Source organism: Musca autumnalis, unplaced genomic scaffold (assembly GCF_047663935.1).
Source record: "Musca autumnalis isolate F117 unplaced genomic scaffold, ASM4766393v1 scaffold_4, whole genome shotgun sequence".
NCBI classification, from domain to species: Eukaryota; Metazoa; Arthropoda; class Insecta; order Diptera; family Muscidae; genus Musca; species Musca autumnalis.
The window spans coordinates 186812411-186837531 of record NW_027411977.1 but is presented as its reverse complement, the minus strand read 5'-3'; the positions used below and the strand labels follow the sequence as shown (position 1 = coordinate 186837531).

The 25121-nt window shown below is 35.1% G+C and overlaps 2 protein-coding genes across 2 annotated transcripts in view; both read right to left on the bottom strand.

The window, feature by feature from the left end:
• Nucleotides 1–7387: 7387 nt before the first annotated feature.
• LOC141402725 (uronyl 2-sulfotransferase homolog pip-like) overlaps nucleotides 7388–25121 on the bottom strand; it is a 266172-nt gene continuing 248438 nt past the window's right edge. Inside the window, exons 4-6 of the mRNA XM_073984602.1 lie at nucleotides 14152–14711; nucleotides 13917–14071; nucleotides 7388–8555 (exon numbers count right to left, since the gene is read on the bottom strand). Coding sequence (XP_073840703.1) covers nucleotides 8365–8555; nucleotides 13917–14071; nucleotides 14152–14711 — 906 coding nt within the window. The 3' untranslated portion in view covers nucleotides 7388–8364. The remainder of the gene's footprint in view (nucleotides 8556–13916; nucleotides 14072–14151; nucleotides 14712–25121) is intronic.
• Nucleotides 18576–19842, bottom strand: LOC141401640 (uronyl 2-sulfotransferase homolog pip-like). Its single transcript, XM_073981972.1, has 5 exons — nucleotides 19814–19842; nucleotides 19680–19742; nucleotides 19045–19607; nucleotides 18827–18981; nucleotides 18576–18751 (listed from the first exon to the last, which is right to left on the bottom strand). The coding sequence occupies exons 3-5, from the start codon at nucleotides 19506–19508 to the stop codon at nucleotides 18576–18578; spliced, it is 795 nt and encodes a 264-aa protein (XP_073838073.1). The 5' UTR covers nucleotides 19509–19607; nucleotides 19680–19742; nucleotides 19814–19842.

The following is a 25121-nucleotide window of genomic DNA, read 5'->3' as shown; positions in this document are numbered from 1 at the left end:
AAAACAATACACAAATATTCACGTTGCTACAACAACATCATGTGTGACGTAGATGAGGTAAGATTCCAAGCAACGGTCCTTAGTGGCATTAATTTGGCAAAGACCAAGACTTATCATGGTCCCTATTTCACCTAATGTGGAACTGCTTTTAACATCCGCGTTCAACCATATGGACGGTAAAAACTTAGTTTGGGCGCCCAGTTATAACCCACCCCTATCAGAATCATCCTACTACGAAAATAGAAAAGCAACTCCCTTTGATGTTGATCAAAAATATATATGGCGAAAACCAAAAATGTTTTACAATCGATGAATCCGAGTTTCACCCATTCAGAATTAGCGAACTGTTAACATATTCTATATAGTATGATAAACATTCTTTAAAATGAAGTGCTTTAGGAGGGATCCCATAATATCGACCATTAAAATTAATTTACGTGGAAGCTGTGTTGGCACCAATGTAAAAAAATAAGTAAAAATGGGTTGAAGCCAACAAGTTTTTCTATGCTCCCTTCCGATTTCTGGCTTAACCTTACATTTTTTAGACATATGCCCAAAGAAAGAATACTGGCGATATGACACGAGTGTATCATTTTTCGATATATCCACTACATTCACCTAAAAATGATGCTGACATTTTGAAGCCGGAATTTCGGTGTTTTTAAATGGTTTTATTTAGCTCACCCCGTTTGTTTTATTTATTATTCTTGGGTTAAATTTAGTAATTCAAATTTCACCCTCTTCCTGTCAACCGATTAATCTGAAATTTTGTATACACTTTGGATGTTGGTGACAATACAATTACAGTATGCAAAGTTCATATTCGTACACCCCTAAAAAATTAATAAAATCGTTATTAATTCCATATTTTATGTGCAAATATGAAATATTTGATAGGAATTACCATAACGAAGAAAGATTTAAGAATAACAAGTAAGAAAAGAGTTAAGTTCGGTCGGGCCGAACTTTTTATACCCTCCACCACAAATTTCAGCCATTTCGGTGGATTAATGTGGCCACAACCTTCAAAATACCGAAATGCGGAAGGTACCTTCTATGGGGGCTATAGGATGGCGTGGACCTATACCTACAAATTTCTGGGGGAAAGTTTTATACGCCTAAAGAAGACTAAATACCAAATTTCAGCAATATCGGTGTGATAATGAGGCTAAAACGTTCAAAATATCGAAAATCGGGAGATATTGCATTATGGGGGGCTATATCAACACGTGGACCTATATAAACATTTTATGGTAGAAATGTTTCTTAGCCTCTGGAAACACAAAATACAAAGTTACAACCGATTCTTCGGTCAAATGGGTCTAATACATTCAAAATATATTCAAATGACGCGTACTTTATAAGGGGCCTTATGTGGGGGCTATACCAAAACGTGGACCTATATAACCCAACTTTGGTAGGAATGTTTTCTGGCCTCTGAAGACACAAAATACCAAACTACAACCAATTCTGTGGTCAAATGGGTCTAATACATTCAAAATATATTAAAATGACGCGTACTTTATATGGGGCCTTATATGGGGGCTATACCAAACCGTGGACCTATATAACCCAACTTTGGTAGGAATATTTTTTGGCCTCTGGAGACACAAAGTACCAAATTACAACCAATTCGGTGGTAAAATGGGCCAAATATCTTAAAAATTCCTTAAAACGACGACGCGTCACGCGTCATTTTGTATGGGGGCTATACGAAAGCGTGGACCTACATAGCCCGCTTTCAATACCAAAAGTCCTACGTAAATATAACATATTTTCCCAAAATTTCATCAACCTACGTCAATCCGTTCGGACGCTAGAGTGATTTCCACAGACGGACAGACGGACAGACGGACGGACATGGCTATATCGATGTAGAATTGCACGCTGATCGAGAATATATATACTTTGTGGGGTCTACAATGATTATTTCGAGTAGTTACAAACGTAGTGACAAGCTTAATATACCCCCATCCTATGGTGGAGGGTATAACAAAACAAATTTTTAATTTATTCCGTCATTTAGGTATAGATGGCGCCTGTGTGGGTGGCAAAATTCGTATTCGTACATCTATAAGCACTATATATTTGGAGTTTTTAAGGATTTTCAAAGCAAAATACCACAAATTTTTGGTTCAGTCTTCTTTTTGAATGCCTCTGCTATAGAAATATTTAAAAATAACGTTAATTTTATTAAAAATTTTGCATGAATAAAAAGTCGGAGGAATATTTAAAATCATTAAGAAAAATGTGCTAGATATGATTAGCTATTGCAATTTTTTCCCTAATTTTTGACAAAAATAGCTAATAGCAGTCAGCGTTTGGAAATGCAAAGAAACGTAATCCGGGCTTAGGTAAAGCAAACACATTTTTGGTTTTTACTTGGTAAAAATCGCAAGTTTCGTTTTATATTTGACATAAAATGTATTGAAGTTTTAGAATACGGTTTCGAAAATCATTTTATGAAGAAAACTTTGAGAAATTATGAAGAAAAATGAAACTGTACAAGTTTTCATACTGTCTGCGTACACTGAAATTCTACGTTTACTATGAACGGCGGTTATGGCTGCCGAATTGCGAAAATAATGGTTTTTACTTCTTGAAAATTATATTTCTTTACCAAAGGATCCAAAATGAGAACAAAAATGTCAAAAGAATAAAGTAAATTGTCCAGGAAAGAACGTGGGGTAACCTTTTGAAGAAATGCATTATTTCTGGGGAAATTTTCTTCCTTAAAGTTTTGTTATTCCTCGTAATTTCCGATATTTCTTGATATAAAATGATTTTCGAAACCATATTCTAAAACTTCAATACATTTAATGTCAAATATAAAACGAGACTTGCGATTTTCACTAAGTAAATTGCAAAAATGTGTTTACTTTACTGAAGCCCGGATTTAGTTTCTTTGCATTTCCCAACGCTGACCACATTTATTTTCATATTAGACCTCGAATATTGTTACAGAAGGACTGCTATTAGCTATTTTCGTCCAAAATTCGGGAATAAACTACAATAGTTAATAATATCTAGCACATTTTTCATAAGTATTTCAAATATTCGTCCGACTTTTTATTCATGCAAACATTTTAATAAAATTACCGTTATTTTTACATATTTCTCTAGCAGATGCATTCCAAAAGAAGAAAGGAACAAAAATTTGCGGTACTTTGCTTTAAAAATCCTTAAAAACTCAAAATATATATTGCTTGTAGGTGTACGAATACGAACTTTGCCACCCACACAGGCGCCATCTATACGTAAATGACGGAATACATTAAAAATTTGTTTTGATATTCTTAAATCTTTCTTCGTTATGGCAATTACAATCAATTATTTCATATTTGCACACAAAATATGAAATTAATAAGGATTTTATTCATTTTTTAGGGGTGTACGAATATGAACTTTGCATACTGTATGTTTATTCATTATCGTTATAAATTCAAGATGGCCGCCGCTACAAAATGGCGGATAACTTATGTTTTATTAATCCCATAAGTATGGGTATCAAATGAAAGGGCTCAACAAGCAGAATACAATATACTATAAACAAGTGAAATCCAAGATGGCGGCCGCTACAAAATGGCGGATAACGTAGGTTTTATCAATATGGGTATCAAATGAAAGGGCTCAACAAGCAGAATACAATATACTATATTTAATTGTTCCGCAAACATCCCAGATGGGACAAGGGAGACTTCTCTCATATCAATGAGTGTACCCCGATTCATATTAGCTCAATGATATGGGACCTACTGTTTATTGCCGAGTCCGAACGGCGTGTCCTAAGACACCACTTGTAGAAAAGTTTTTCAAGGCTGAAATACTCAGGAAATGTCGCCAACATCACTGAGGGGTATTTTGCCACTGCTGAAAATTTGATGTTGCCTGGCCTGGGAATCGAACCCACGATCTTTAGCGTGCAAGGCGGGAGTGCATACCATTGCACCACGGTGACACCCAATTATATATACACCAATATACTTTAAAAAATTGAAATCCAAGATGGCGGCCGCTAAAAAATGGTGGATAACGTAGGTTTTATCAATCCCATCAATATGGGTATCAAATGAAAGTGCTCAACCAGTAGAATACAATGTACTATATAAAATTAAAATTCAAGATGGCGGCCGCTACAAAATGGCGGATAACGTAGGTTTTATCAATCCCATCAACATGGGTATCAAATGAAAGGTCTCAACAAGTAGAATACAATTTACTATGCAAAATTGAAGTCTAAGATGGCCGCCGCTACCAAATGGCTGATAACAATTTTTTTTTATCAATCCTACCAATATGGGTATCAAATAAAAGGGCTTGACAAGAAGAATACAGTGCACTATATAGTACATCTTATACACCCGAAAGCCATACAGTTTCCAGCTAAGTACAATTACGGGACGGCTGAAAGAAGAATGTTGGCTTTAATACTATCATGGGCTTCTACAATACATAAAATGCAGGGCAACACTGTGGATCACGCAGTCGTATACTTAGGTGCGAAACTGTTTGAAGAAGGTCAAGCCTACGTGGCTTTTAGTAGAGTAAGATCTTTGCAGGGACTACGTATATAGGAGTTGGACTGCAATAAATTAACGGGCAAGAAACCTTGCAATAATGAAGCACTAAATGAATTAAACAATGCGAAATAAAAACTAATAACTAGAAAATAAAAATAGGTAAAACAACTTTTTAAGTTAAACGGTTTTATGTTAAACATACATTGCAATGTTTAAGATAAATGTACTAAAAACAAAAAAAATAATAAAATAGATACAGTCGTGGGAATTATAAACATATGCATAGACTAGACTAAAATAAAACCGTGGGGCGCGTCAGTTGTCTACAAATTATCGACTTAATGTGCGATAGAAGAATCGTTTAATTAGTCTTTAGGCAGTTGGTCCGCAGACGGTGAGGAAATTACTTACTATTTTCTTGCTCATGCACGCAGAGAAAAAATTTTGTTGGAACAATCATATTCTAAGAGCAAAATAGTGTATTTTAAAATTCTTAAAATATGTATTGTTGGCGCAACAATATATTTTGTGTCATCATGTTTGCTAATAAAAATATGTGGTTGAAACAACCATATATATTTTCAGATTTTTAAAATACACTATTTTGCTCTTAGAATATGATTGTTCCAACAGTATCTCTTCTCTGTGTGTGGAAATTCCAATAGTTATACACTCCATGTAAATAAAAGAGATGTTTCAACTAGTTTATCGTTAGACATTCACACTGCTGGCTGGCGAGGAATCGTTTCACTGCTCGTAGTTTGTCTTTAATCGACAAAGTACTACTCGCTCAGCACTATGAAACCCTAAAACTCGCTTATAATCGAGCTTGATAGCTTGTTTGCACATTCTAGCCCTACTTATCACACGTCCATCGCTGTTGGTTGAACAACTGCCTAATTATAGTGTAAGATTACAAAACGAACATTTTAATCAACGATTGTAGACATTTGACGTGCCCCACGGTTTTATTTTAGTCTAGTCTATGCATATGTTTATAATTTCCACGACTGTATCTATTTTATTATTTTTTTGGTTTTTAGTACATTTATCTTAAACATTGCAATGTATGTTTAACATAAAACCGTTTAACTTAAAAAGTTTTTTTACCTATTTTTATTTGAATTTTTTTTAATAATTCGGACGCGCAACACGGTACTGTTCAAAACTAATAATATGATTATAAAACTCGTGATTTTACGTCGTTTAATGCATATGTCATGAGTGTGCTCCTTACAGTAATTGGAGTCTAAAGGCCAATATTTGATGCATGATTTTTTTTTTAAAACCTATTTTTTGCGTTTAAAATTTACAAGTGCCACTCAATTTCCTTTGTACCCCGCGTGAATTTAGTTAGGATCTAATGAGCCCATCCGCGATCGAATCCATCCACCGCGGATAGAGATACCCTGAAAATAGGAAAATCAGTAAAAATTTATTTTGACAAATCCGCGTACTAAACCGCAATTTTCTTTAACATTTTTTACATAAATGGAATCCTTTGTACGCGATTACAATACTTGCGAAAACGCGTGTCATAAATTACAGAGATTCGCGAGTAATATGGGCTTTTTACCAAAAATAGAATGTGGAGGCACATCCGCGGTTCTTGAAGAATATGTTTGAAATATGTGTATATAGACGTATTTTTGATGGGTGCTACTGAAACCGGATGCGCATCAAAATCGTGTGCAAATTGCGCGATTTTTACCCACTTTAAAGCTGGAAACACATACAACGTTTGGGTAAAGTTTTGTGTCGTTTTGGCCGTTTTTACACTGTTGGGCATGATGCCGAAAAATTCAAATTCATTTGAAATATATGCCGACAAACAGATAAACGCTGGACTTTCGTATCGTCGTCGCCCTGTTGTTGTTGTTGTTGTTTTTTCTCGACGCCCAACGCAAAACTTTAATCAAACGTTGTATCTGTTTTCAGCTTAAGGTTTTTTTGCGTTGTGTGATGCAACTGGCGGCACACTTTGACCGCTGAGTGAAACATCGAAATATGCATAAATATTGAAAGAGATTGATTCGCTGTATCCAAAAACGGATGAGCATCTACTGATTTTAACTAATTCGCGAACACATTAGTACACATTAATTATTGTATGGAATTTTAGCGAAATTGTTGGAGAACCCCTAAATATTTTTTTTCTAATTTTTCGAATCAAACCAAAAAATACATATATTTGCAACAATATTTTCCAACAATAAGTTTTTCATTTTTGTTGTTGATATAATATGCATTTTATGTACCCAATCTCTATAAATTTGGTATCACATTTTTCTACGCATTGACTAGATTCCGCATATATTTTTTAATTTATTTTTTGAGGGTTTGTACGGACAGGATAATTTGGATTTTCTTCAAATTTTTTGTATTATTTGTTGATTTTCCGCGGAAATAATAATAATTTTAATAACTATTTAAACATCTACGAATAGATATGGAATGCTGTTAACGATTTATGCATACATTTTCTCATAACAACAAATAAGATATTTTTAAACATTTTTTCTTTATATGGGAATAAAAACCGCTATAACTTTTGCGCGCATCGTCCAATTTTGTGAACGCGAACAGATTTGAAACCAGAATTTTTTTTCTTAACCTCTATGCCAAAGATTGTAGATGTGCTCGCAAAAACATTTTTTAATTTTTTTCAAATGGAATTGCAAATGATTTCGCCATATACTTTATAGGGTCTCCGACGAATATTTCGATGTATTGCAAACACAATGATAAATTGAATTAAACTTCCATTATTATGGTAGAGGGTAAAAAAAGGCGTAGGAATAGTTTTGGCCAGAAAAATTAAATTTGGGATCAAAGTGAGGTAGAGTGATGTCTCCGGAACTGTATAACCTCTACCATTCTGAAAGAAAGAAACATTGTTGTTCTCTTAAAAAGCAATGGGCCTGTGGTAAGCTATGCGGCAACAGTGTGATAAGCAATTCAATGTTGTTTATACCAACCTGAGGACTTCAACAAACTGCCTTCTCATGATATCAGTGGACCATCTTCATGAGCAGGCAAACATTTTTCAGGTGCTTCGGCACATCAGGACGTTGTCAATGCTTTACCCGCGTGGGTGTTGCTGTCATGAGCATCCCTACCGGAATTATGTGGACAGACTTCCATTAACCGATTTTCTTTCTTTTAATATTAACCTATTGACTTTCCCAAATGTTTCCAGATAAAAATACCTTTTAATTTTTTTAATCTATTTATTAATATTCAGTTATTTCATAATATCGTAGGTATTTTATATTTTAAAATAATACTAATTTATATTAATGGAGATTCAAAAGTGTTATAAGCTAATTTTTACGGAAGATCACATTATTATTTTCCAGAGAGAAAAATATTCCTAATATAATTATATGAGTGTGGAGAAAAACAAAAGATGAATATAATTAAAGCATTAGGAGCAAATCAAACATAAAAAAACTTAATACAATTTCAAAAAATAACATATAATTTTTAAAGCAATAACTTATATATAACAATAAAAATGATTTATAACTAAAACAAACATAAAAACTTATTTATTTTTATACAAAAAAAATATATAAATAAAAATGTATTAAAGAAAATAATTATTTTTAGTCGCTTTCTTAATGAAGATGAGAGTACAAATTAAAAGAATAATTTGAAATAAAAACAAATTTTCTTACAAATGATATAAAACAAGAAATGTTAATAATAATTACAACAATATACAACGTTTTTTCTTTATTCTTTATGATTTTCTAGTTTTTAATTTGTTCGAAATTTAATAGACTCTTTAGAGTTTAGTTTTTAATTCAGCCTACCATCGCTCGCTATTTATTTTTGTCATTTATGGCCTCAGGCGTTGTGAAATTTTATCCGGCAAATGTGCTGCCAAATACTGTTTATGCAGACGCTGGCGGCAGAATTGATAGAATTCAATTTCATTTGTAAAATTCCGACGTACAATATCCTTAACACGTTCACTTACTGGCGGTTTGAAATTGTTTTTATTGATTTTCGTCAGATATTCGGCACTGGCTGCAATTAGAAAAAAACAAAGAAAATTTATTATTGTTGGCTAGTCACAAAAATTGAAAAATCTTGGATTCAATGCATTTGTATTTCTCGAAGGTAGAAAAAAAGAACAAGTAAGAAAATATCAGTCAGCTGTGCCGACCGAGATATACCCTCAGCCTCGGAGTCGGTGAGCAAAAGCGGAACAAGTGGTTAAATCATCTGTAGAGTTACAACATTGGAGCCGGAGTAAGTGGGCAACGGTTAAGTCACTGTCGAACCCTAGGAACAAGGAAGACAGGACCTCAGTCACGTTTGGCGACCTTAAGCTGACTGGTCCGTCAGCATAAGCGGAACAAGTGGTTAAATCATCTAAAGAGTTGCAACATTGGAGCCGGAATAAGTGGGCAACGGTTAAGTCACTATCGAACCCTGGAAGGAGGGAAGATAAGCAGACTGATCCGAAGAGGTGCGGAAGTTATTTCATTCGACAGTTTGTCGAGCACCCCGCTTGTGAGAGGGCGGAGAGAAGAGTACTACGTCGCATTAGATTTCTTCCTGCCGAGGATGAACCACAACAATTTACAATGGAGAATGTTACGAATATCATCAGGCTAAGTCACCCAAAGCGCTGGGCCCTGATGGAATCTCCATGGAAATGCTGAAACAGCTGGATGTGCCGGGAGTCGAGTATCTCACTAAAGTTCTCAACCGATTGATAGCCACCCACATCGATCCCGAAGTTTGGAAAATGGGCAGGGTACCAGCAAAGATAAGTCGTACAGACCGTAGCAAAGACCCTTGAGACTTTAGTCCTCCCCAGCGTTCGAAATGGCTATCCAGCTACCGATCATCAGCATGGGTTTCGTAAGCAGCACAGCACGACAGCAGCGCTGCATTCCGTCTCCACACATTTAGTCGAGAACTCAACCAGAGAAAGCCGCAATGGTGACGGTGGCGCTCGACTAATCAGAAGCGTTTGATACTGTCAAGCATTCCACGCTGTTTGAGGACATCGAGCATACAACCCTCCGGCCAAGTTTGAAACGTTGGTTAATCAATTAAAGGTCTGGACGCCAGTCGTACGTGGAATTCAGGAATAAGAAGTCAAAGCCCTGTAGAGTGAAACAGAGTGTTCCCCAAGATGGGGTGATATCTCGGGTACTGTTTAATCTCTGTTTCTCCTGTATTCCGCCCTGGTCCCTGTCCTGGTCGGCAGTACTTGGGGTGCAGATAAAGAAACCTTGTTGACCAGGCTCATATAACGAGATAGGTCGGTCTGTAGTAAGGTATGCGGCGCCAGTGTTGTCCACGAATATAAGTGCAAAATATTCAAATCTGTCAGAATGCCGCCCTGAAAACTGCAACAGGGTGCCTCCTCATGTTTTCAATGGACCATCATGATGGATACATGAGGAGACAAAAATTCTTCCGGTACAGCAACACAATGGCATGCTTTCGTTACAGTACTTGCTCGGGTGTTACGGCTAGAGCCATCCTAATCACCATATGGTGGATAGGACCCATCCACCCAGGTATGTCGGGCGGGATCTTCATGATCTAGAAAGAGAGATCCAACGTTATAAGGGAGAACCTCAACAAGCCTATCAAGCAGGTTTAAATAGCATTCACAAGGATGCGGTTCTCGCAGAACATCCCCCATCTATCACAGCTGAGGAGCGTCAGCAGCCACGACAAAACAGAGTTTTGGGTCAACTTCGCTCGGGATGGGGCAGCCGTCTGAATTCCTATATGGCAAGATTCGATGACACTGTGCCAAACATCTGCCTATCATGCGGCATAGGCCCGCACGACACACTAGAACTTTTCAACTGGCCTGCCAACTGTCCTCCCATCGAAGCAGCCACATTCCTTGAACTGGAGATAGACCCAGAGCCAGAGTAGGCAGAAATTGAACGTACGAACATTGAACAAGTAAAAAAGCGTTAAGTTCGGCCGCGCAGAACTTTTTATGTCCTCCACCATAAAATATTCTGAACTAAAAAAGAATATTTATTTTCTTTTCTGTCCACAATTTTAGGACGAGATATTCTTATTTTACCAAAATAAGGTAAAAAATGCATATAAAAATGTATTCAATCGGTCGGTACCTTTACAGATAGTTCCGTCAAAAATTTTAGCTAAAATCCTCAAAATCGGTAGATACAGTTATATGAGTTATATGAGGGATATATTAAAACATGGGCATTTGTTCACAGTTTTTGGTGGGGATGGTTTGTGGTCACTTGGAACCTCAACTGTCAAATTACAGGTAGTTCGGTAAAAATGTAGCTAAAATCCGCCAAATACCAAAAATTGGGAGGAACCGTTATATGGGGGCTATACCAAAACGTGGACCTATATTGACAATTTTTGATGGAATAGTTTTGTGGCCACTGGGAACCCCAAACGTCAAATTACAGGTAGTTCGGTAAAAAATGTAGCTAAAATCTCCAAAATACCGAAAATCGGGATGTACCGTTATTGGGGGCTTTACCAAAACATAAATCTATGTTGACGGTTTTAGTGAAGAGATTTTGTGACAACTAAGAATCTCAAACATCAAATTACAGCTAGTTTGGTAACAAATTGTAGCTAAGATCCTCAAAATACCGAAAATCGAGAGGTACCGTTATTGGGGGCTTTACCAAAACATAAATCTATGTTGACGGTTTTAGTGAAGAAGTGTTGTGACCACTAAGAACCTAAAGTGCCAAATTACAGCTATATCAGTTAGATATTTTAGCTGAAATCCTCAAAACACCGAAAATCGGGAGGTACCGTTATATGAGAGATATACCAAAACATGGACATATGTATGTTGACAATTTTTGGTGGAGTAGTTTTGTGGCCACTGGGAACCCCAAACGTCAAATTACAGGTAGTTGGGTTATGTTGACGGTTTTTAGTGAAGATATTTTGTAACAACTAAGAATCTCAAACGTCAAATTACATTTAGTTTGTTAAAAATTGAAGCTAAGATTCTCAAAATCGGGAGGTACCGTTATATGGGGCTATACCAAAACATGGACCTATCATGAAAATTTGTGGTGGAGAAGTGTTGTGACCACTAAGAACCTTAAATGTCAAATTACAGCTATTTCGGTTAGACATTTTAGCTAAAATCCTTAAAATACCGATATCCGGTATTTTGATGGTTTTAGCTTCATTTTCATACCGAAGTGGCTGGAATTTGGCATTTAGTCTTCCTTAGGGCTACAAAACGTTCCCTCAGAAACTTGCCTGTTCAGGTCCACGTTTTGATATAGTGTCCATAGAGCACAGCCGACCAAGAAGAGGACACACAAAATTCTCAATATTTGCATTTTTTGACAGTGTATTAGTAACGTTGTATGCACGCATGCTGCAAAACAAAAACAAATCAAAACATTTGTGTGCTCTTTCGTTGCGTTCGGGTCGTGCGTGTGTGAATTGCCGAAAAACTTCGTAACTTTAACAATATCAAAGCACGACATTGCCATAGAGCCGTACCTTTCGATTTTCGGTATTTTGACGGTTTCCGCCACATTATGTTACCAAAAAGACTGAAATTTGGTATTTTGTATTCATTGAAGCTATTAAACTTTCCCCCCAACAATTTGTAGGTATAGGGTGGACGTTTTGATATAGCCCCCATAGAACGGTTCCTCCCGATTTTCAGTATTTTGAGGGTTTCAGCCACATTATTCTACAGAAATGGGTAAAAATCGGTTCAAATTTGGTATTTTGTCTTCTCTGAGGCTACAAAACTCTTTCACAGAAATTTGTCAATATAGGTCCACGGTTTGATATAGCCCCCATAGAACGGTACCTCCCGATTTTCGGTATTTTTAAGGTTTTAGCCAGATTAACTTACCAAAATGTCTGAAATTTGGTATTTAGTCTTCTTTGGGGCTACAAAATTTTCTTTCGGAAATTTGTCGGTATAGTGTTCACGTTTTGATATAGCCCCTACAGAACTGTACCTCCTGATTTTCTGTATTTTGTACGTTTTAGCCGCATTATTCTATGGGAATGGGTAAAAATCGGTTCAAATTTGGTATTTTGCCTTTTCTGAGGCTACAAAAACTCTATTCCAGAAATTTGTCAGTATAGGTCCTAGAGCTGGCAAACCATCGATGGGAATATCGATATTATCGATACTTAATTTTTTACGCCAATATTGATGAATAGTTTTTTATATCGATATTATCGAAAATTTTGACATAACCATAGAAAAGCCGTAGAAGCAATAGCCGAAATTTACGCGATTGATTCTATAAACGTTTTGTTTATACGAATAAAATGATTTCATAAAATTTTCTAAAAGCTTAAAGCGTGGATGGGATCGGTTTAGTTGTGACCAACACTTTCAGGTGGCTATAGGGGTTAGAGTGGGATAGAAACGAGCTGGGCCGCCACCACCAATATCAGCCCAAATATCGTGGAGGTTTATGAAGATGTTACCAAGTTACATTTGATTTTAACGGCCAACATTTGTGCAAGATGATGGGAATGTTTCAGGTCGAGAACGGTGGACAAAAAGTTCACCAAGATGGTAAGTTTTGACAGTAGAAGGCTTCACCTAAAGTACAAACCTTATCGTTACGTGTGGCCATCAAATGGAACAAGGCAATAACGGCACTTTCAAAATCAGGGTTTGCAACAATTCATCCAAACAAAGCAACAGTATCAAACCGTTGCCAAATAATTGGATGATGCTCAAAAATCAATCAGCAACACCTATTTCGGACCGATCACCATAGACGCCAGTCATGACATAAACAATGGCTTGGGAGTGTCGCCAAACAATTTTGGCACCAGCCAACAATTTCATAATCAAGCCAGATGTATAAATGGGAGACATACCCAATTCAATAAAGTTCAGCCGAGTCGAAACTCATGATAACGAACAGAGGCATGGAAGTATACTGCAGAAAGTCTTTATGACTTCGGGCAATTTAACTACGCAAACATAGAGTACCGAATTTTTAAAATTTAATTTTTCAACAACATTTCAATGACATACGAAATGTAAACAAGACACATTTGTCGGCCATTTTGGATTCTGAATAAATAGGGCTGAAAAGTCTACGATAGTATCGATTTTATCGATATTTTGAGACGGAAATATCGAAAAAATCGAATGGGGCCGATATCGATAGTTTGCCAGCTCTAATAGGTCCACGGTTTGATATAGCCCTCATAGAACGGTACCTCCCGATTTTCGGTATCTTTAAGGTTTTAGCCGCATTAGCCCACAGAAATGAGTAAAATTCGGCATATAGTGTTTGTTGGGGATATACAAAATTCCTGCATGGAATTGACGGTCTAGGTCAATGTTTTTATATTGCGTTTCAATTGTTAAAACATTTACTGAACTTTAAATACAATTTTCATACTTACTGTCATAAATTTCCCGTACACCTTCGAAAAATCTTGGAATATATTTTTCGAATACCGACAGTGTGGTATTGAGGTCTTCCAAGACACCCACAACAGAATATTGGCTTTCTACGGCATATTTTGCACGTTCCAATGCTCCAACCGAATTAAAAGGCCTGAAAGATCGCAAAAAAAAAACATATCGCCAAATATAGTACATTTTGTATTATTCCACACCCCTCACATTTCAACTTACGTGCATTCATAGGCATGTCCACAAAAGAACAGACTCTGGCGACGATGATCACCAATACCTTCGACGGTTACACCTTGTGTATAGGTACATTCCTGATCGCCGGAGAGGACACATGTTTCGAAATCTTTTTTCAACCAAGCTGGATGTGGCAAAGGCAGATCGGGGAAGGCAGCTTTGCGTTCAACAAAATACCATGGTGCTCGAACATAATAGAACCAACTTATGACCCGTTCCACAGGATCTCGTACGACATTTATGTAAATTGGTGTGGGTAAATTGAATTTGGTGAAATTCGTATAGCACACATGTTTGATGAATACCGATGGTTCCGGCAGATCACTTATCACTTCGGCTAGCTCATGTTGTTGTTCCTCCGCCAGGCGTATAGTTTCAACCTTTTGTACGGCGTCACGATGAAACTGAAAGTTGTTACGTTCCGATAGCCGTCGCAATAGTTCCATAAATGTTTGACTACCTACTTTGGGCACACGATTAAAGAACACCAACTCCAATTGAGCCTTACGGGTATTATTCAGATCGTGCACGTTCAGCGATTGCATCTAAATTGCAGAATATTTAGAAAAAAAGAGAAAAGTTGAGGAAGAAAGTACTTTAATATAAGTTTGTAATTACGTTGGATATTGAGAATATTAAGTAATACTTAGACCGGTAATTGATATGCATTTGTTGGGGTTGTTGTTGTTGTATTTTGTTTGCCACGATGAAATGTTATTTTTCTGCCAATTTTTTGTGTGTTTGCTTCAAGTTTTCATTGCGCAATTTCGATGAGAATTCCAAATTTTTGTAATTTTGTTAACATTTCATTGCAGATTTCAACATTCAATTAACAAAGAGCTAAATTTTTCCAATAATATTGAGAAATATGACTACTTTTTCAGGTACAGGAAGGGCACATGGGCCAATTAAAAATCTTATAAATAATAAATAAATAAATAAATATATATATATATATATATATATATATATATATATATATATATATATATATATATATATATATATATATATTTGTTTTCTTTGATTTGGAAGAAGATTTTATGTTTATGATTTAAGATATTCATCCATTCGAAGCTCGTTAAGATCTTAGAAGATACTGAAAATAGGTCAAGTCGGTTTGCTTAAACAATTCACAGTTATTAACGATCCGCTTTTAAATAGGAAATATAATCAGGTCTTGAGATATGATTTTGTTTATCCAAAAATGTGTACTCAGTCCTTTCGCAGCGTAAACATATCTAGAAAATTTTTCCTTACAAAAATTGTGATCAATAACCGAATCATATTTTTCTAAAGGAATTTCGATCAGCAACTGAGGATCATTCCTATAGGATACATTTTATCAGCAACAAAGACTCACATTTCCCCAGATCCATTTTCTACGAGGAAAATATTCTCTTTTCTCAGGTACTTAGGATAACTGTTTTTTCTTTAAGAAACTAATTTCAGCTAATGAAGACACTTCTTATAGTTTACCTTTTCTATGGGAAAAACATTTCCTGCAAGAACTATGTTCTCAGGCCTTCTGTCTACTAGCAAATACCTTAAAAGGTATTTTGTATACTATGGAAGACCGCAACAGGTCTTCTGTCTAGTATAGAAGATGTTATAAAACGTCTTTTGTGTACTAGAGAATACCTTATAAGGCCTTCTGTCTGCTATAGAAGACCTTAGAAGGTGTTCTGTCTACTATAGAAGACCTTGAAAGGTCTTCTGTCTACTAGAGAAGGCCTTACAAGGTCTACTGTCTACTATAGAAGATGTTAAAAAGGGTATTTTGTCTGCTAAGCAAGACCTTAAAAGCTTTTCTGTTTGCTATAGAAGACCTTAAAAACTCTTCTGTCTGCAAAGGAAGACCATAAAATGTCTTCTGTCTGCTAGAGAAGACCTTAAAAGGGTTTCTTTCTACTAAAGAATACCTTATAAGGCCTTCTGTCTGCTATAGAAGACCTTAGAAGGTGTTCTGTCTACTATAGAAGACCTTGAAAGGTCTTCTGTCTACTAGAGAAGGCCTTACAAGGTCTACTGTCTACTATAGAAGATGTTAAAAAGGGTATTTTGTCTGCTAAGGAAGACCTTAAAAGCTTTTCTGTTTGCTATAGAAGACCTTAAAAACTCTTCTGTCTGCAAAGGAAGACCATAAAATGTCTTCTGTCTGCTAGAGAAGACCTTAAAAGGGTTTCTTTCTACTAAAGAATACCTTAAAAGGTCTTCTGTCTACTATAGAAGACCGTAGAAAATCTTTTGTCTACTATAGAAGACCCTAGAAAGTCTTCTGTCTACTACGGAAGACATTTAAAGTCTTCTGTCTACTACATAAGACCATAATAGGTCTTCCGTCTACTAAAGAAGACCTCAAAAGGTCTTCTAACTACTAAAGAAGAAAAGGTATTCTGTCTTCTATGAAAGACCTTAGTAGGTCTTCTGTCTACTAGAGAAGACCATTAAAAGGGATCTGTCTACTACAGAACACTATAAAAGGTCTTCTGTGTACTAACGAATGCCTTAAAAGACCTTCTGTCTGCTAAAGAAGACCCTAAAAGGTCTTCTTTCTGCTATAGAAAATTCTATAAAAGGTATTTTGTCAAGTAGGAAAGACCTTAAAAGGTCTTCTTTCTACTATAGAAGACCTTTAAAGGTCTTCAGCCTACTAACGAATATCTTAATGGATTTTCTGTCTGCCAAAGAAGACCTTAAAAGATCTTCTCTCTACTATAAAAGACCCTAAAAGGTCTTCTGTCTACTACAGAAGTTCTTAAATGGTCTTCTGTCTTTTATAGAATATGTTACATAAGGTCTTTTTTTAAGTAGAAAAGGCCTTAAAAAGTCTTCTGTGCACTATAGAAGACCTTAGAAGGTCTTCTGTCTACTAGGGAAGACCTTAAATGGTCTTCTGCCTACTAGAGAAGACCTTAAAAGATCTTATGTCTACTAAAGAAAACCTTAAAAGGTATTCTTCCTACTAGCGAATAACTTAAAAGGTCTTCCTGAGTTCCTGCATCCTTATTTAAGGTGGATTATTATCTAAGGAAAATTAATCTTCAGGACATTTCCACCATTGACGTTAGCATTTTAAAACCTGCTGACTACATTTCCCCTATATATAGAAGCGATCCAGCAACAGGGTCACTTTTCCTATAAAAATGAGATCATCAACTGGAGATAACTTTTTCCTCTTGTACTCAGGATCACGTTCTCTATAAGAAAAATATGTTCAGATAATGAGAACCACTTTTTTATAGGAAAATGTCATCAGCTACTGAGAATCCTTTTTATCTTCCTGATTATACATTTTCCTATAAAAGCAATTTTCTCTGCAACTGTGGATCACTTGTTTTTAGTTAACGATTGATCTTCTCGTACGAAAAAAATCCTCCATCTACTAGCAATCACTCTTACGGTAAGAAAAAGGTCTTCCGTTACATAGAATAAAGTTTCCAGTATGAAAAATATTCTCAAGGCGAGAAAAGTAATGTTCAGTAGCTGGAGAAATTTTTTCTATAGAATAAAAAATATCCTCTGTAGCTAAAGATATTCTTGTATAGATAAAAGCGATCTTCAGCAGCTGAAACTATTTTTTAAAGATAGAACGATTTTCAGATTCTAAGGATCATATTCCTCCACCCTAAGTTGCTGAGGATCATATCTTATATGGGAAAAATATATACACCCACTGAAGATCATTTTCGCCCTATAGGAAAATCATCCTTATCTAATGCAGATCACTTTTCCCATTTAGGAAGAATATCAAAAGCAACTGAGGATCAAGAAGTGATCAAAACGTGGACTCTATAATGAAAAATTTTTGGGGGGAAGTTCTGTAGCCCCAAGGAAGAATAAATACATACCAAATGTAAGACATTTTGGTAAGATAACGTCTAAATATAACCGGATTTAACAAACCCACTGTGTTTCAAATGCCAATTCCATTGGTTATATGTCAAATAAATCCTCACAAAGAAGGTTAACACGGCAAAAAAGCTCTAAGGGTAGAAACACAATGGAATTTTCTTGCTTGCGTGGCTTCATTTCTGGTAAAAGAATAAAGGACAACCAAGACGAATTTGAATCTATACCCATAATTTTTTGTAGGCATGTTTTATACCCAAATTTCAGTCATTTCGGTGTAACAATGTGGCTAAAACCTTCTATATGGGGTATATCAAAACGTGGGCCTATACCGCCAATTCCCTTCAGGAATGTTGTATATCCCCAACAAAGGCTATAATTTTACCCATTTCTGTACAATAATGCGAGTGAAACCTTCAAAATACCGAAAATCGGTAGGTACTGTTCTGTGGGGGCTATATATTTCTTGTTTAAAATAAATCCACAATAGCTTTGTATTTATTCAATTTAGTTTTTATTTGAAAATTTCTGTATATAAATAAACAAGATTAGAGAATTTAATTATATTCTTTATCAATTTTTAAAGCTAAATATTGTTTATACAGCCTCTGTTTGCAGAAGTAATAAAAATCATATTCATTGGTAAGATTTCTGCGTATGATATCTTTTACTTCCTTATGGATTTTGGGTTTGCGATTATTACGATTGCGATTTGTCACAGCCTTGTTATATTCTACGAATAAAAGTGAAGAACAAATTTAAAACTCGAATTTTTATTAATAAAATATCTCAGGGCAGCATAACTTACTCTCAAATGTTGCCTTGGCACCTTTAAAGAATCTTGGTATATAATGTTCGAACACAGTCAGCGTAATATTGGTATCCTCCCATGAGCCAACGACAGCATAATCAAGTTCCACATTACGTTTGGCAATTTGTATGGCTTTGGGAGAATCGAAAGGTCTAAAAATCAACAAAAATAATTAAAAAACTTACACATTTATTACATCACATCTCATCACTTACAGGCAAACCTCATCATGTCCGCAAAAGAATAACGATTGTCGCTTATGATTACCCACTGGATCCTTGATACTGTACGGTACATATTGACACTCTGGATCATCGCTGAGTACACATTTATTGAAATCTTTTTTAAACCATGATTCCGGTTGTATTGGAGCATTTGGATGTTTATTATAATAAATGGCATTTTTATAGGCACCACGAACATAGTAGAACCATGAAATCAGACGTTCCACCGGATCGCGAACAAGATTTATCATAATCGGTTTGGGGGTATGTAAACGGGTAAAATTCAACCAATTACAATGTTCAATATAAACTGTACCCGGTTCTAAGTCAGCTATCCAATCTGCTTGTATTTGTTGTTGTTCAGGTGTACGTGTACGCGAGGATATATCTAAAGGACCCTGGGTTAGCACGGTCATACCACCATTATCATCGGCCATATGTTGTAATAGTTCCATTAGTGCCTCACTACCAACCTTGGCAGCGCGATTAAAAAATAAAACTTCCAAATCGGCATATTTGGTGTTATTTATACGTGCTGGTTTTAGCGTGTAGAGCTGTACGAGTATGGATATGTAAAGATTAACAATTAAATTCGCTCAAGGATAATTTGAATGACTGCTACGTACCGATATGAAATTTGTGGTTAGTATGGTTTGAAGACGGAGCAAAATACTCTGTTATTATTATTGCTTTAAAAATGTCAAATTCTAGGTTAGCATGCGATGTTTTCTCACAACCGAAAGAAGATATGAAAAGTTACCTTCTATGGAATGCAACTCATAACAAGACGGATGCATTAAAATATTGGCTATACTTTAAAACTTTAAGAAGTTTGACTCTAAAATAGAAAATTGTAGTCCTAATTACTAAAGGGGTGAGTACATAAGCTGCCTTGCCTGCTTACCTTTCTTGCTTCTGATAAAAGAATAAAAAAAGAAAAGGGCAACCCAGTTCTAAATTTGCTCGGCCTTCTTTATTCATTTATTTTTATTATGTCAGGAATGAAGCAGGAAAGCAAGGCAATCAGGCAAGGCAGGTTATGTACGCAGGCCTTAAATCATGCGAAGTTAAAACGTCTTATCATGATGAAATGATTTTGGAATTTTGTAACACGTTTTTTGAGTTACCGACAAAAATCGATAAAATTAAAACGCAAAATTATCTATGAAAAGTATCAATAAAAGTTGACAACACTGTTGCTATCGGTAGGATTTAGCGACAGCTTTATTTTGGTTGTTAACTTACCGAACATTTTCGTTAATTCCCAAAATTATGAACATTTTAATTTTACCGATATGTGTCGGTAACTCGAAAAAAGGGTTACAGAATTCCGCTACACGTTTCCACTATAGAAAAACTTCCTTAACTAAGATGAATCACTTTTTCCCTTAAAAAATATATTCTGCTACTGCTGATCATATGATCACTTTATCCTATAAAAACATATCCCAGCTGCTATGGACAACTTCTTCCTGTACGAAAAACGATCCATTTGCTGGGGAACACTTTTTCTTGGAAAAAGTGTCAGCATTTCTAAGCATCCTCAGTTGCTTTTACACGTTTACCTATAGGAAAAATACTGAGGGTGTCATCAGATACTGTAAACAGGGATCCAGCTTCTTGTAAAGCCAAAAAATGTATTTTTTCCTATTTTTTTTTCACGAAAACTGCACAATTTTTTAGTAGATTTTTTTTTTCATTTTTTTTTTCAAATCTTAACCTAGCCTCTGAAGTTTTTTTTTAAATATTATGTGGTTTTGTTGCAAATGGCACGAAACCTTTTTATTGTAAAAGCGTTTTGCGGTGGCAACTCTAGCTCGAAAACTAATGGCCCCGGCACATACGGTCCGTTGTGAGTCGCGTCACGCGTTAAAAACAACAACCACATGAAAAATGTGTAAGTGTTGCCAAGTTTGTTCTTGAAGTTTTCATGTGGTTGTTGTAACACAACGCTCAACGCGCCGTATGTGCCGGAGCCTTAAAGGGCGCGGCACGCGTTGCGCGTTGAAAACAACAACCATATGAAAAATTTGTAAGTGATGCCAAGTTTGTTCTTGAAGCTTTCATGTGGTTGTTGTAGCGCGACGCTCAACGCGCCGTATGTGCAGAGGCCTTAATTAACAGATCGTCATATACAAGGCATATTTATATAAGGTAGAAGTGACAATCAGCTTATTCTTACTTTTTTTGTAAATTTAGTTTTCAAAATAGGGTCAAATAGGGTCTACTCATGAAATTTGAAACTTCGAAATTTGCTACCATAAAATACTGCTTTTCATCCTAAACGTGTAATAAAAATTACCTTCGAGAGTTCTGAATGCATTATATTTATATTTTGATTCAAATTTGTTCTATTTTAGAGGATTTTCAAAATGTATTTATGTTTTTCCTGAAAAATTGTTGGAACGACCCTTTTATACAATATTTTCTTTGATAATTAATTTTCAATAACAACAATGTTGTTTTTGTAAAACTTTTAGTTGTTGTAATTATTGCATATACCTTATATAAATTTGCCTTGGGTAAATGCATGAATTACAACAACTAACAAATTTACAAAAACAACATTGTTGTTATTAAAAATTAATTGTCAAAGAAAATATTGAATAATAGGGTCATTCCAAAAATTGTTTTAGGAAAAACATAAATACTTTTAAAATAGAACAAATTTGAATCAAAATGTAAATATAAAGTATTTAGAACTCTCGTGGGCAATTTTTATTACACGTTTAGGATGAAAAGCAGTATTTTATGGTAGCAAATTTCGAAGTTTCAAATTTCATGAGTAGACCCTATTACATTTTGAAAACTAAATTTACAAAAAAGCATGGCACAATTACCCAGGTAGTGGTATCACACCAGCTGTTCGAATATGAAATCCCTTTATAAAAAATATTTTTGTTGTAATTTCCCCAACAACATAAAGAAAATTTTTAAATAACATATTACAAATATATGTGTGTTCGTTTACTCAAAATTTTTACAAATTTTTACTGGATGTTGTTCGTTTACTCTACAGTACAATGCAAAAGACTTTAGCCGATTACAAAAAGTTACTGGACTTGTACAAATGTGTACAAATTGTTGAGTAAACGAACACACCTTATGTCGATGCCACTACCTGGTCGATATGTCTTGCAAAAAAGTAAGAATACAGCTGATTGTCACTTCTACCTTGTATAAATAGGCCTTGCGTCTTTCCATCTGATAGTTCCGTTAGTTTATTTAGTTCTATTGAATCATCTTGCTCCTTTACTAGGCGTTTACACCAGACAATTTGTCTTCAAATACAACTCTGATTTATTAACACATACAGTGGTGTGAAAAATAATAAGGACACGTCAATCCATAACCAAGATTACATTGAAAACTGACTAAAAAAATGAAAATTACATTAGTTTATAAAATTTATTGTTTTCTTAAAATGTTAAGAAAAGTATTATAAAAATATTTTGATTGCTTGTAACCATATTTTATTTATCTTTTATATTTTATGCGAATTGTCGTAGTTTGGTGTGTGAAAAATAATAAGGACACTTCATGACATCCTTTAATAAGGACCAAACTTGAATGAAATTAATGCAGGTTTCTACTAAATAATGGTAGATAAAGTGTTTCAGTGTCATTAATACTCTGTAGACGATTCTTTGTTTTCTAAAACGAAAGCGCATCGTCTGGGCAGCGAGTCGACCAAATTTTGGCACTTCTCTACTGGTATCGCGTCCTACGCAACCTGTATAAGATGCCAAAGGTCGCCATAATTTGATCGACACTTTCCCCTGCTTGATTTTTTAACTTCATTCCACAAAATTTTTCAATCGGGTTCAAATCAAGGTATTGTATGAGCCATTCTAACAACTTAACTTAACTATCCTGGAACACCTTTTTTTCATTTTGCCGTCATTTTTGGGTCATTAACCTTGCTGAAGACTCATTTGAGAGGCACACCCCCTTCAGCATACGGAAGAATTATATTTTTCAAAATTTCATTGTAATCTAGTGATTTCAAAAACACTTTGAATACTGTATAGAGACCCCACAGCATAGTAAGAAAATGAGCCCCACACCATGCTGTTACCTCTACCATATTTAGCCGCCTTCAGAGTATATTTTGGGTTATATTATTGATTTTTAGGTCTTTAACCCTGATAAACTCCTCTATCGGAACAAAAAAATATATTTGGTTTCATCAGACCAAAGAATGGTACGCAAATTTTCTTAGACCAATCGATGTGATTTCTAGCAAACTGTATTATTTGCTGAATATGTTTATACCCCACACCACTACGTGGGAAGTGTATAATTTTTCGATTAAAATGATACTTTTCTGACACTGTGAGCTCTAATGTGGCCACCACAGAGGGTTTTAGGTGTAGTTGATGCGTCAAAATTAATATTTAAGTAGTTTTTTATTTGTAAAGATGTGGTAAAAGGATCTTTTTTTAATCATAGAATAACGCATTTATTATTACAGGTTCAATTTTTGGATTTCTACTACGACTTTTATCTTTGAAGTTCACTTAGCTGCATCCTCCACCATTGTTTTTAAAGATTCTAAGCTTTTTCTGTAATTTTTCTGTATGAATTTCCTTCTTTATGCAAACATTTAATGATTTCTCGAGTAGCGTGATAACCATGCATATTTTTACCCATATTTGCGAAGAAAAACTAAAAATACCGGTAGATTTAACATTTAATGAATAGAAATTAATTCATTTTAAACTTGTACTTACAGGAAAGAATCACAAAAAAATAATATCAATTTATTTTTACTAAAACGAAAAACTGTCCTTATTATTTTTCACAGCAGAAATCACCAATTTTACGAAAAATATTTGTTTTGTATAAAAACTAAACAGAAAGAAACCAAAATCGTAACGGGATTTCTTATTGCAATACATGTACATTTTCAAAATCAAATTTCCATCGCAAATTCTTCCATTTTACACATTTTAGTAGCGACCAAAAGTTGTGAAACTCACTGTCCTTATTATTTTTCACACCACTGTACATATACACTCCACGTCAGTAGAATAGAACACCTAAATTTTTTTTAAATGTTAGCGTATTTATCCCAAAACGAATGAATCTACGATTTTAATCTTGTAGGGATTTAAAGCCTACGATGTTCCGTATCAATCACAGAAAGAATTATGTTTCTAGCTTTTCGCGAAATGATTTTCTGATCATTTTTCCGATAGTACTATGAAAAATAGGCATTTATTTTCGGTCATCAGGATAGAACAGTCATATTATTTTCGTGAATTGTGGAGATATTAACGCCGAATTTTCTTTCAGTCGATAATGCGGGGCTTTCTAATCATTTTTTACCAATAAAACCATATAAATAATTCCGCAGACGCCGAAATAACAGCGTAAACGGGTTTAAAATGACAGATAATAGAAACATCTCGGAATATCTATAAGAGTCGCGCAGCTATGTCATATTTCTTCACAATAATATAGAATATGACACAGACAACCTCGACAGATACATTCGAGTGCTGCGGATGCTGATAACATGGAACATTTTCAAAATAAGTATGAAAAACATCAAAATTTCTTATAAAAACCTTGATATTTTGTTCAATAAAATGAATTTTCCGCGAACAAGTCTGCCGTTTAAAGGTTTGGAAATAGGCTCCACATTTAGAGGAAGATAATCTGATATGAAAACAACCGCTTTTTTCATACACTGAGCGAAATTTAAGTACTTTTTAAAAGCAACTTACGCAACCTAAAACCTCAATTTCCATAACTGTGTTTTTCCGCGAAAGCGGGGCTTTACATATGCGAGTTCAGTTAAAAAAACGACTAATTCGTAAAATCCGGTATGGAGAGCATAAACTGGTCCATTATTATTGGAACATAACACTATTGAGAACAGTCGCGGACGCCGAAATAAAAACACATATAAAATGCAAAGTCCAAAGGGTGTATTCAATTTGAAAAATGTGCTAAAATTTCCCTCAGTGTATTAAAATAGCGGATGTTTTCATATCAGATTATCTTCCTCTAAATGTGGAGCACATGTCCAAACACTTAACGGCAAACTTATTCGCGAAAAA

Excerpts from the sequence above, each read along its gene's own strand:
- LOC141401640 (XM_073981972.1), bottom strand. The coding sequence starts at position 19,508 with ATGGAACTATTACAACATATGGCCGATGATAATGGTGGTATGACCGTG. Across the intron at positions 18,982-19,044 it reads GGACATGATGAGGTTTGCCT|ACCTTTCGATTCTCCCAAAG; the intron begins GTAAGTGATGAG and ends GTTGATTTTTAG. Across the intron at positions 18,752-18,826 it reads TGCCAAGGCAACATTTGAGA|AATATAACAAGGCTGTGACA; the intron begins GTAAGTTATGCT and ends TTTTATTCGTAG.